Source organism: Aplysia californica, unplaced genomic scaffold (assembly GCF_000002075.1).
Source record: "Aplysia californica isolate F4 #8 unplaced genomic scaffold, AplCal3.0 scaffold00749, whole genome shotgun sequence".
NCBI lineage: Eukaryota > Metazoa > Mollusca > Gastropoda > Aplysiida > Aplysiidae > Aplysia > Aplysia californica.
Genome location: NW_004798019.1, coordinates 167,524 through 180,776, shown reverse-complemented (window position 1 = coordinate 180,776; position 13,253 = coordinate 167,524). Strand labels below are relative to the sequence as shown.

Genomic DNA, 13,253 nt, shown 5'->3' with positions numbered 1-13,253 from the left:
GAAGCAATTAAAGATGGCTCGTTAGCGTGTGTCGGGGTCGGATGGGCGGCCTGCATATGTGTGGCTGTGTGCGTGTCGGGGAGGGTGGTGGGGGGGGACAGGTTTTCGGTTTATACTGGTAATTAAAGAGGATCAAGGGGCGAGCAGGGAGATTCCGTTGAGACGGTTTTCTGTTTTACACAGAGGTTTCCGTGAAGGCAGGTTCGACTGTATATTTAAGTATTAAACTAGTAATTACAATTGCATTAAAAGTAAAAGTAACTCTGTGGCACACTCAACTCTACTGTGGCGTGGTCAATGGCATGGCATAGGCCTGTGCACCTTGCAAGTACACTACCATTACTTGGCCAAACTGTAAAAGCATGTTTAAAAGTTTAATATGCACTATCTATAGAGTTCAATAAAATTTTGTTGGTGACCACGTCCTGAGCACACTCTACAAATTCATCTTTCAAGTTTTTTGTTGCACATGGTGGCAGACAAACAAACCTCCAGGGCTATAACTTGGTGACCTTTATGGTAAAGTATGGAGTAGTCTTGTAGCTGTGACTATAGACAGTAGGGTAGACCTGTCCTTTCTTTTTTCAGAGTAGAGGCAGTCTGATCATTCATTATGTCATATACTCGCTGCTCGTTTATAATTAAATTTATAATGTCTTTTCTGCTTTGTCTGTTGTGTACTGTGTTAATGATGTTTGTATAAAAAGACCAAAGATTGCTGGGGTAATAATTCTAGCTTGTGGTGGTCTTACAAATTTCATTGTACCAGTCCATATGTAAACGTGTATAAATATGTTATGACAGAACTTTACAAGTCGGCAATATACCTCTGCATCTATGCTTACATGAAATTGAGGGCTTCACAAACATCACTGTCTAGACAATTGTTCCTCTATTTTCAGATTGAAAGAAGTCCTAGCAGCCTATCATGGGAAACAATCAGTCTCAGAGCCCAGACTCAGATGGAGAAGAAAGTCCAAGGTACACTTTTCATGAGGATGTCCTCCGCGAGGCTCAAATTAATGCTCCCATAGCTGCAGGCACTTCTGTCACAGGCGCCATACCACCTCCACATATTTCTTCTGGAATTCTCAGTGATGACGAATTTTTCAGTGCAGAGGAAGGCGACAGTGTTGGAAGTATCACACCGCCCCGGACACGACCAGAGTCGTCATCGGGAGAAGACTTTTCTGATGATTCCGACGACAACATTGATGATAGAAGCCTTCACCAAGCTGATGATGGAGAATCACCTGATGTTAGCCTAAGTGTAGAGAGTATTGAGGAAGGAGAGTTTGTGGTCCCGCACGTCCCTGATAAAGTAACTCCTCGAGGAGGGAGACCCCTCAGGTCCACCAGGTCCTGCGGTCAGTGCAGTGTCAGCGTGGATCATGACCAGGACAGCATCGGACCTGAGCTGGAATCTTCCCAGAGTTTATCAGTAACACAGGACAGTGATGGGAGTAGGGCTGCCACACCAAGAACGCGCCAGTCCCAGAGACTTAGGACAGCGAGCACAAATCAAATCTCAGAACAAAATACTCCTGGGAGACAAACCTCCAGTTCCCAAGACAAAGTTTCTCCTTTTAAACCAATTTTCTCCCCACTGACTGGTACTGGTGAATCTCAAACCGCTTCTCTTATTTTAGCCGCACAAGCAGGCAAAAGAAAAGCACAAAGAGGGACAATGAGGGTAGTAGAAAATACAAGGGTTACTGTTCCTGTGACAAGGAGAGCTACCCGTAGTAGCCAGCAGAGCCGCCAGCGTCTTGGCATCATTGACTCGTCAGATTCTGATGAGTCGGAGTCTGAAGGCAGCAAAAGATTCAGTAAGAAGGGCAGATACATCAAAAAGAGTCCAGAAACAAAAAGGAAAAGAGGTCAGGGACAGGACAGAGTTCAAGATCTTAACAGTTCGACTGAGTCTCAGCTACCCAAAAAGAAGAAGAGGTGGTCAGGCAGTTCTAAGACAGCTGACAGTGATGAGAGTTGTGAAGATGGTAGCGAGAAAAGACAGTCATGTGGTTCTAGTGAAGCGAGCAGTTGTCAAAGTGAGGAGAAAAGCCCAATGCCTGACATTGGGAAAAGGCGACATAGTGACAAGCCCTCTTCGAGACAGAGACAACCTGAGACGTCAGACAGTGATGAACTTTCGGATGCGCAGCAGAACCGTAATAAAAGGTCACGGTTAAGTCACAAACGCTTGTCCCATTCACCCCGTGATGGTAAAAGGGAGTTAAATGTTAGGAGTCCTAGTCATAGCAAGAATCCAGAAGAGGAAGATTTTGGGACTTCACGTCGAACTCGATCTGGGGCAGTGTCACGAAATACTGATCAATATTCTGAGACCTTTCCCAGCAGAATCAAAAGACTTCGGATTGGAGCGTACAATCCTCCGTACCACCGACCTTCAAGTGTTGCTGATGAAGAGGTGAACAGTGTTAAGTCTGCGTCTTCAGCAGCAATGATAAGCAATCAAACAACAGACAGTGAGGTTAATGCTTTTGTTTCTGAGAGTGAGAGAAAAAATTATGCTGTCTTTTCATCATTAGAAGGTGCGAGAGAGTTATCTGGAAAAAAACTATCGCCAAAAATTTCCAAAGATGAAAATGCAGACAGTGAAAGTCTGCCACCAGAATCAGTCATTGCTTCTGATGTAAATGCTTCGTCCAGGGAAGATGGTGATCATCAAGAAATAAATTTATTAAACTCTTCAAAAATGGGGGATCAAGGAATTAGAAACGTACATGGTAAGATTGTACCGCTGAGGCAGCACGTGAGTCTCGCGAATAATGCAGCATCATCATCTGTCTCAACAGAATCTTCTCAACAGTCAGAACAGCCCTCCTTGCCCAAGTTCCCCAATCTCACGGTGAACCTGCGAACGAAAAATTCTGCTTTTTCAAAACCACTCCAAGAAACACAGATGGAAACAAGGGAAGGAAATGTTTCAAACCTTGTGAATAGTTCTGCTTACAGCACAACAAGGTCCCGTAAAGGCCTCATCGTCTCAAGCCCAGTGACCAGTGATGGGTCAAATTCAGAAGCTGATGGCTATTTCTCAGTGTCTGAGGAGCAGAAGCTGCCACCATCTCCACTGCGTGACTTGGTGCTGATACCGCCCAGCCAAATGAAGGATAAGAATAACAGCAATAGTGGGAGTCGGGGTCAAAAGCGAGAGAGGACTGAGGACCAAGCACCTGGAGAGGACAGTTGTCTGGAGACTGATATGGAAGTGGAAACTGGTGCTCAGAGTTTTCTTGCTTTTCCTTATCCGTCCAATGAGCAGCCCCGCACAATTCTGACAGGGAAGAGGACTGGTCGATCAGCTGCTGAGCGTTTTAAGAACTTTTGGTCCAAACGAAAAAATATTGGGGATAATATTAAAACTTTTTTCTCAAAAGTAAATTCATCGTCTACTAAAAGCCCAACTTTGTTTGAAAACATGGGCAGTATAAAACAACGATTACTGTCATCTGGGGCAACACATAAACGAGGGCTGTCAACTCTGCCAGCACATCATTCATCGAGTCTTTCTTCAAGTTTTTTCCAAAACAAACAGCCTTCACTTTTAAGAGACACGAGATCAGGACAACCCACTCAACTTTATCATTCTAGCAGAGAGATGGCAGCTGGCAGCATTGGACCTGGTCAACGATTGTCCTTGCCAAGCTGGAGCAGCCCAAGGAGTAAGTTCATTGAGGTTGAAGTCTGATTCATTTTCAGTGGCAACATTGTCGTTTTTTGAGATCTGGAAGTAGATCTCAAACAGATGGGACACATCGGGCTGGGGGTAGAGAAGATGTCTCAGAACAGAGACCAAGTAAAAAGCCTTTCTTGGCGGTTTATACACAATTCAGGGTGAAAAAGGCACAGAGAGAAAGACATTGTCATTTTAAATTTAGCAATACTGCCTCTGAGTTTAGAAGTCTTGGCCAAACCATTCTATTTTTGTCTGCTGCTTGGTCAACACTGGATGAGGAGATTGTGGACTTTGTTTTATTTAGCACTGAAATACAGTATTCTGCACCTGTGATCCCACTGTCTTTCATCCAGGCTCACCTTATATCTTACTTTCCCAAGATGGAATTTTTTTTTTCCTTAAATACTCCCGTATAAATTGGCTTGTCATAGTAAATTGTGTTCCATCATAGCAGACAAAATGTTTGTGGTGTATTGGTCTACAATAGGCGTCTCGAACTTGCAGCCTGCGGGCCAATTGAGGCATGCAGGACAATATTTTGCTGCCCCTTATTAACATCAAAGTTTAATGTTAGTACGCCCCAAGCTCTATCAATTTTGAGAGTATTTTTTCCCTCATTTTCCTTAGCATTTTAGGATGTTCAAGTGTACCATGTGCATTTTCAGTAGCAAAAAATTGTTTGAAAGCTCTTCTTCACCATAAGTCAAAGTGCAGGTCAAAACTTACTGATAAAAAGAATCTTCAAGTCATATTGAGGCTCTCACTTGCTTCCTCACTCAAGCCAAATGTGGCTGAGCTATGCCAGAGGAATCACTGCCAGGTCTCTGGCAGCAAGGAGAAGCCATTGTTCTGAACAACCGTCCATATTCTGAAATACAGTCAATTTAGATTGAGAAGGACGGATCAGAGTTATATTTCTTGTTTTTTTGTGGAATGCTTGATGAAGCCCAGGCTCACCTAGACTACTTGCAGCAGCCTGTGGGTAATGTGAGTTTGAGACATGGGCCTACATTGTATGTCGTGTGGTGATGGCATATGATAACAAAGTCTAAAACATCAACTCTCATGACTCATGCCATGTTTGTTATGAGACTTGGAGATTTTGTAGGGAAGGTGACTTTATAGAGAAATAGTTTTATTGTTTTTAATTAAGCATCTGATGTGAAAGTTTTATTTTAATCAAAATAGAATTGTTGATTCAGTGGTCATTTTCACTTTACTTTCCTTACAATACAAGACTAGTATTTTGAAACATTTTTAATCCTTATATTTGTGTTGTGTCCTCAGTATCGACAAACAGAATCTCCCTGCGTAATTACCGCAGAGAGCCAACCGTACATTCCACTGGTACACAGACTTTGGATAGTGCAGATGATCAGTCAGCGGATCTTGTAGAGCTGCTGCCTCAAACATCTCTATATGAGGTACAAAACATCTGGGTGCTGGGTTCATTTGTTTTTGTTGTTTTCGGCGTAGCACGCAACACAAAGTATTGTTGGGCACAGATGACACAAACACCTAAAACTCAATCATTGATAGCTCGTCGTACAATTTGCCTGTCCCCAGCAGATATCTCTTTTAATTTTTCATCATCAATTAACCGGAATTATGAATGTGTCAAACGCATTAGTCAGTCGCCCTAGTAATGGGATTATCCATGCTCAACTGTTGACAGTTTCCTGGACAGCGCACTCCACATTAGAATGAGAATTAGAATGAGAGATAAATTTCACTTGAGTGACTCTTCAACATGTTCATCTTGGTTAAGTAACTGGCTATGGATGGCTCGGGTCCTGTCATTATACTACTGGTTTTGGTTAATTAATTTTGATCTGCAAATTAATGAGGGTTCTCAGACAGCTCAGCTGATGTTGTGTTGAATTGAGACATGAGGTCTCCAATAATCCTTGTTTTTACCTGGATTATCTTATAAGTTGGGTTGTTGTTTTTTTATTCCATCCTCTTTGAAGAAGGGTTTTATATTGCATTCACTCGCTTTAAGAGGCACATGTGCTAAGAATAATCCTGTATAAATTAGACACAATTGCATCATCTTCAGGTGATGCTGTTTATTTATATTTTTTGCAGTCATTCAGTCATCAAAGCCACACATTTTTATCAATAGTGCATGTCCGATAAATCTTTTTTCCTGTTCCCTCTCTCCTTCTCTCCTGTCTGTCATTGCCTCTAATCCTCTCTATCTCTGTCTGTTTCTATCTGTTTCTCTCTGTCTCTCTCTCTCTCTTGCTCTCTTGCTGTTTATTTCTCTCTCTCACTCTTTCTCTCTCACTCTCTCTCTTTTTTTACTCTCACCCCCTTCCTCTTTTTTTTTCTCTTTCATTCTCCCTGTATACTTGTACATAAGTACTAACAACAGAACCTTTTGTGTTTTCCAGGTGCTCCACTTTAGGCTGGCGAACTTTCTAGAGGTTTCCGTGTGCATGGGCGACATATCGGAGCAGCTGACAACTGGCATAGTCAACTGGACTGACGGAGCTCTGAGCCACTCCATCACTGAGTGCAGCCAGAACATTGCTAGCAAGGGCGGCACTCTCATGAGAACGGCTTGTAAAGATTATCTCGAGACGAAAGGTAAAGTGGGTGGTCTCATGGCATCACTAGTATGAGCTACTTTTTTTTACCTTATATGTTGCTTTGTCCGTCTTGTTTTTCCCTGCTCTAATTGACTGCTGTCATGTTGACGTGCTTCTCTTCAGTGAGTGAGATAATGTCTTCATACTGGTTTCAGTCCTTAACAAATTGTTTTCCATACTTTTTCAAGGTGTTTTTACTAACTTTATTGCCTTATAATTTTACCCTTATTCTTGAAAGGGGAAATGACATGGGTGGGTGGTTGGCAGGTGCTCTGGTGTGGTTTGCTTCGTCTTTCCTATCAAATTCTGCAGTTTTTATCTTTCTTTTTTTTTTGTATTTTACTCTTTGGTAACTCTTCTAATCTTCGTCACTTACATGTACTGTTTGTATTGCAAGTGATGTAAAACTCTTAAGTAAAGAAAACAACTAATGGCATGGATAAATAATGAGGTTACTTATATGTGTTCTATCTTATCTTTCACCAACAGGAGGTTCTTTGGAGGCCCCTGATGTCCTTCTCACCCCAGCTGGTGGTAAATTTGACAGCTGTGTGGAGACAATTCTGCATGTTACCACTCCCGAGGAGGCAGAGCTTTACGATGACGAGGAGCGTGGCATCCATGCTTTGCTAGAGGTCTACGCCAACTGCCTCCGGTTCACCAATGAAAGGCTCAGCCTTCGCAGTGTGTCTTTTCCCTTGATTGGCCAAGGTTGGTGACTTGCTATGAGCTAAAGTTGTAATTTTTGTAAGAGGGATGGCGGGTGGTTGGCAGATGATCTGGTGTAGCTTGCTCCTTCTTTCCTGTCAAACATCTATCGTGTTCATCTTTCCTTTGTATGTTACCCTTTAGCAACACTTCTAACTTGATGTGACCTAGTTGTGTTACAGTGCCATAAAACTCATACTAAAATTTAAACTAAAAGATGAATGAAAACCTATGAACAGTTATTCGACTAGTTTGGTCTGCTAGATGAGGTAATGCCGGGAAATCATGCCTGCTTGGGTGCAATTACCAATCAGAAATCTACTTTTATATGTTTTAGTATGGTATTATTACAAGAAATGGGTCAATAATAATAATAATGTACCAGTTAAGAACAGTTTTACTCTTATTGCACTTTTTACACCCTATAATTCTCCTTCGGTGAAAGGAGTTACAGTGTTACGGTTCAAGAGCTAAAATGGAAAGAAATTGTTAATGAGAGTAGAGGAGCTTCTTGAATAAAATCATTGTATTGGGCAAGCAAACAAAAGATTATGCATTTTTATATATATATATATATATATGAAATTTGCTCACCTTTTAGAGGTATTACCCTTTAAGTCATGTTCTACTTGACTCAGAAAGAGACATGCAAGGTGCAGGTCCACCAAGTCATGCTTATCCAATGGCATGAATTCAGGAAATTCTGGGAGAGCTTTTTTTTTCACTGTTATTGTGTAAAATAAATTTAAAAGAGGGTGTTCTAGGCCAAAGATTATGGTTCTTTAGTAGAAATAAATGGTTCCAAAAATACTGTATTGAGTCTTCACAAACTCTTCTCTTTGAGTCTGTTTAAGGTTTTAGCTTTCTACTTTCTAGATGGTTTTAAAAGCTCACTTTATTTTATGTATATTTACAGATATTTTCCCGGCAGGAGTGTGTGTACGGGCCTTCCTCAACTCGTTGCTGATATTCCTGGCCGAGCTTTCATTGTCTTCTTCAACGAACTCCTCCCCACCAAACCTTTCCTTCATCAACCTCGTCATCAGTGATGCTGTGACGACTGACTTTGCGGCTGACTTTCTTCACCAGTGCCTCGAGCGAATCTCTTCTGATGGTTTAGAACTTGCTGTGACTGAAATGTACAATTTCTTTTGTGAACAAACACAGAGACAGTTGATGAAGCGAGACAGTGTGTCCCCCAAAAAGACCCCTTCTTTAATAAAACAGACAGAACAGATTGCGGATAACCCTCTGAGGAGTCCATCAGGCCGGCCAAAGATGAAAAGAAGAAGATTGTGATTGTCAATTTTTTAATTGAGTGGATTTTTGTGTTTATTATCTCCTTTCTTTTTTTTCGTTTTGTGTCTGATTGTCCAGATTTTGTTTGAGTAACTTTTAATATCTATCGTTGTATCTGTTTCATTTTGATTCATTTGGGGTCTGTGATTGTCCCACTCTTGTTTGGGTGGATTTTACTTCTTTTTTTTTTTTGTCCGATTATGATTTGGCGACTTGAGATTGATTTTGTTATATTTTAATTTTAATGCCTTTAACATTTTTTAGTGTGTGTATATTTTGGGGGTTTTTTTGTCTTGGGTTGGGGGGGGGGGGTGGTTGTTCTTTTGTTTGTTGGGGTTTTTTTTTTTTTATAAGTGTTTTACGGGGCTCGCAACTGATAAGTTCAAATGATGAGCGCAAGGAATACATTAAGCTTTTTCAGTTTAGTAAGAATTAATTTTGAATTTTCCCTGGATGGCGGCCAAAGCCTACTCTTATCAATGTAGGACCACCAAGGGATCTTTAACGTGCGCAACATGCACCCGGGACCTACGAGATTTTTTCACCCTTATCTGAGAAGGCTAGATGCTAGATCTTCCCTACTCTGAGATCAGGGGTGTGGCTGAAAGAAAGCAGTGAGAAGAAGCCAAGGAGTAACAGTAGACATGGAGCAGAAGAGGAAGGGGGAAAGGAACGGAAAGTGGAAACGAAAGGAGATGTCAGAGAGTTTTTTCTGTTGACATTAATGTCAAGACAGGTCACTTCTTATTGTTATTTGATTTTAATAGGGGGGGGGGTCTCTTGTAATAATCCAATCCTGTTTTGTTGACATGAGTTTTTTTATAGTTTAGTCACAGAATGTGTAACTTTTGACACGATAGGCAGACCAGTGAATGCTGACCACTTTTATTCTACATTTCTATGTAATGCATAATTTTATTAGCATATCAGCTCAGAAAAGCAATTGACTGTCAATTTGCATAGATGAGTGTACTTGAAACGTACGTGTTTTGGGTTTTTGGGGGGTTTTTTGTTTTTGTTTTTTGGGGGGGGGTTTTATGTTTTGGTCAAATTTTTTACCATACAGCTGTCAAAGTGATATTACAATGGGCCCCAGCTTTAACAGGACTGCAGGAACCGAGTTGATGTCCCTTCTATAGCGGAATCCTGTTATAGAAGGGAATAAAGTTTACACACACTCTGTAACAAATGATTATCAGAGGGGATTGTTTTTATTATATATATAATATAGATTACCCACTGGCGATTTATCAGTTATTGCTGCTTTCTTTCCCAATCATATTTTTTTCACCTCATCTCTACCTTTCTTATTTCCAGTATTTAAGTCTCATGAAGGTTGATTAGACATCATCCTAGATGCATAGGAAATGCTAACAACTGTTAATTGCATTTATATAGTGCATGTCAATGCTTTACAGCCTGCTCTTGTGTACTAAAGAACATTTTGTAATCAAATTGGTACCACAGTTGGGAAATAGAACACATATATAGATCTGCAGTAGATCAAACGCCCAGTGTCTGCTTTTCATTCAATCATTTATTCCTGTTACAAGTCTCGCCCCCTCACTGAGGAGACAGTCTGACGATGTGATGCTTGACCAAGGTCTTGCTTTGTCACTGAATAGAAAATTTGCATCAGCATTAAAATGCGTCCAGCTTTCCTCTCCTTCCGCTGCACACACCGCATGACACATCATTTGTTCACGATCAATTGAAGCCTGCTGTGGATCATGTAGGTGCAACTTGTCCACTTCAGTTGTTATTTTCCGGCTTTCTTGTTCATTTGATACAGGATATTGTCGATGAATGAACCACTGTTATTGTTGAGCATGTCTGTTTGATTGCCTGATATAAAATAACGTTTTTTATTGTACATCGAATGAGATCAGACCCGAGGATTTATTGTGAACCTGATATCTTGTTATCCATGAGGCTCTTTTAAGTGGTGCTGATTATACCATTTAAAAAAAGTTCATTTATTTAACAAATACGGAGGGTGTTACTCTGTAGTGGTTTTTTTAACCTCCTTCTAGTATTTCAGATGTGCTGGGACATGCTTTGACTTTGATTGGGGAGATGCTGTAGAGCTGCTATTGTACCTGTGGACTTTGCTTGAAATGAACTCGGGGAAGGTATTTTCAGATGTATAGGTTTATTTTTGTCTTCTGGATATGTGGGAAAGATAATGGGAAATTGTTTTAATATGGGTTTCATTTTTAGTTCTGTTTGTATCATGGTGCACTATCGTGTGGATAATTCCAGTTCAAATCTACAATGAATTGTTTGAAAACTTTTCAAAATTCTCCTCCTTCTTGGCCTGGTGCTATCAAAGATGTACATTGAATTTAGGGGGTTTCATTTCTTCCATAGAACCTTTCAGTAATGAAAAGGTGTGCTAAACCCATATTCCCAATGAATGACCACTATATTACTATTATTATAATTTCACAAACAGAGGCAGCTTACATACCTGGGTGTTGTATTATAATAACATTAAATCATAATACTGTACCAAACTATGACACTTGACTAGCGTGCATGGTGCAGCTGTTAGGTGCTTCAATTTTGCATGTAGGAGACCAGAATTTGGATTGTTCTCAAGTGGGGAGAATTTTTATTAACTATTTCAGTTTCAGTCTTTCTACTTTCCTACTGGGATGTTGCATCTCTCTCAGCTCAGGTTGGCTCTGACAGACAGGGTCGGAAGTCAATCTTGTAAATCATCTAAATTGTGTCAATAGGAACATAAGGATATTATTTTTTTAATTTATTTCATTCACTTGAATGTCAAGAACACAGATTCTTCTGTCTGAAATCTTGGTCTCGATTTCATCATTTTACATAAGCCCAAAACTAACTCAAAAGCAGTCCTTGCTGTGATGGTGGTTAAATGAAGTAGATTTGGTGTCTTTGATTTCATCAAAATTCTCAGTCTACACTGGCCAGCCTTGACCAGAAATATAAAATACAAAAGAATATCTTGAACCAAGGAATAGCAGCAATTGAATGAGTTGAGTAGGGTGAGTGGACAGCGTGCTGATGCAAGAAAAAATACTTCTAAGCAAGACGGGGATGGATAGGTGGAGGTACTTGGTGTTGTCTTCAATATATTCTAAGGCAGTGTGCACTGAGATGAAAGGACGAAAAGGTCATAAATGAAAGACAAGTAAAGCAATGTGCTCTATTGAGAAGGCAAGTTCTATTATCTTAACTACACCCTTCAAGGCCACATGTCACTTTCTCCTGGTAAGCAATGATGAGAGAGGCCCAGAGTAGACCGTTGAGGGAGGGGGAGTGTTAATATGGTGACATGAGAATTAAATAAATTTGTACATGTACTGAGAACAGGATGTTGGCTTGCATTGCTATTGATATATCAAAGCACTCACCTTCATTCTGTTAATTAGTTGTTTGGAAAAGTCTACATTCTGATTACCATTTACATGAGATCAAGTGAACTAAAACAACTGAGGCTGTCCTTATGAGTTTGAGTTATCCTTACAATATTCTTTCTCGTGTACTCTGGTTATATTTGTTTTTTATGGTTATTCAAGACCATATTGAATTTCATTAGTGTTGTGAATTATTTTTATTATTAATTTTTCAAAAAGAGGTGTATAGAACTTCTGCTAATACTACTTTCGTTTGATAAATAGGGGTATCCTACAATTCCTACGCATAGTTGGACTGTAAATTTAGTAATGTACCCCTTTCGTACAAATATTACAATTGTTTCCTTTTTTTTCCTCTAATTTTCTTTGAGGTTATGGGTTTTTTTTTCCATCCCTTAGCCTTCAAATATGTGTAAATCCGGCCTCTTTCAGCAAGGGAGTATATAAGAAGTTTATGTATGTGTCACATGTAAATTTTTACATGCAGTTGCAGATGTCACTGCAAATTTTTGTTCTGGTCTCAAGTCTCACTATAATGAGTTTTTTTATGGGACTGACATACAGTATAATGTAAGTTTAAAGTTTGGTCTTCACAAGATTAATCATTTTTATATTAAAAACATAATATGTGCATTTGATTCTATGTGTGCTCTTGTTTTTTTCTTTTTTTTTAGTTAAACATATAAAGGCCTACTCTAGTTCCTACTCTCCTTTTCCCAATAAGTTACTGTAATTCCTCTCTTTCTTTATTGTCCTTCTCCACTTCATTTGCCTCATGCATATGCAGCATACACCATCAGTTCTTTTCTTTCTTCTTCTTTCTTCTTCTTTCTTCTCCTACTCCTCCTGTCCCTCTTCCAAGTACCTACTCTTCATCATGCTCACTTCCACCCATGTCCCCAATACTGTATATTATGGCATGGTTATTTCTTTTTCCTTTCTCCAATGTGTCTTTCTCCTGCTCCTTTCCCTCTTTCTGTTGTTCTCCCTGCTCCTTTCGTATCTCTCTTTCTCTTATTCTTCATGCTCTCACTCTCACACCTTCAGCCCCTAATTTTCCTCTCCCTTTTTTCTCCTCTTCTACCAATACCAGCTCCTCCCCTTCGATTGAATCTCCTCTTTTGCCCCTTCTATCCCCCCCCCCCCATTTCTCTGTCTGACTCTCTGTCCGTCTGTCTGTCTGTCTGTCTGTCTGTCTCTCTCTCTCTCTCTCTCTCTCTCTCTCTCTCTCTCTCTCTCTCTCTCTATCTCTCTCTCTCTCTCTCTCTGCGGCGGAACACCTGGTTCAAGGCCCTATCCATATGTTTCGCTAACCCCCAAAAGTCAATCACAGACTATACTACGTGTATGTAAGTTGTTACTTATATTTAGAAGGAAGTACAAATTTTGAGAAGAATAAAAAATAACAAGTGCAAGTAATATCCGTAATAGAATAAGAATTTTGGGGTGCGTGTCCAACGCAACACCGGGAGATAGAAATTAGAAAACCGGATGCAAAATTATAGCATCACCGGGTCAACACCGGTCACTCCTAATTTTTACGTTACCACACCAAAA

General features: G+C 40.2%; 1 protein-coding gene across 2 annotated transcripts in view; it reads left to right on the top strand.

Annotated features, from left to right (window-relative positions):
• LOC101856611 overlaps positions 1–8,343 on the top strand; it is a 9,089-nt gene extending 746 nt beyond the window's left edge. For both annotated transcript variants that reach the window (XM_005109111.3, XM_035972580.1), the window contains exons 2-6: positions 903–3,689; positions 4,991–5,127; positions 6,100–6,295; positions 6,787–7,008; positions 7,922–8,343. In XM_005109111.3, coding sequence (XP_005109168.1) covers positions 929–3,689; positions 4,991–5,127; positions 6,100–6,295; positions 6,787–7,008; positions 7,922–8,304 — 3,699 coding nt within the window. In that variant the 5' untranslated portion in view covers positions 903–928 and the 3' untranslated portion in view covers positions 8,305–8,343. The remainder of the gene's footprint in view (positions 1–902; positions 3,690–4,990; positions 5,128–6,099; positions 6,296–6,786; positions 7,009–7,921) is intronic.
• Positions 8,344–13,253: the final 4,910 nt, after the last annotated feature.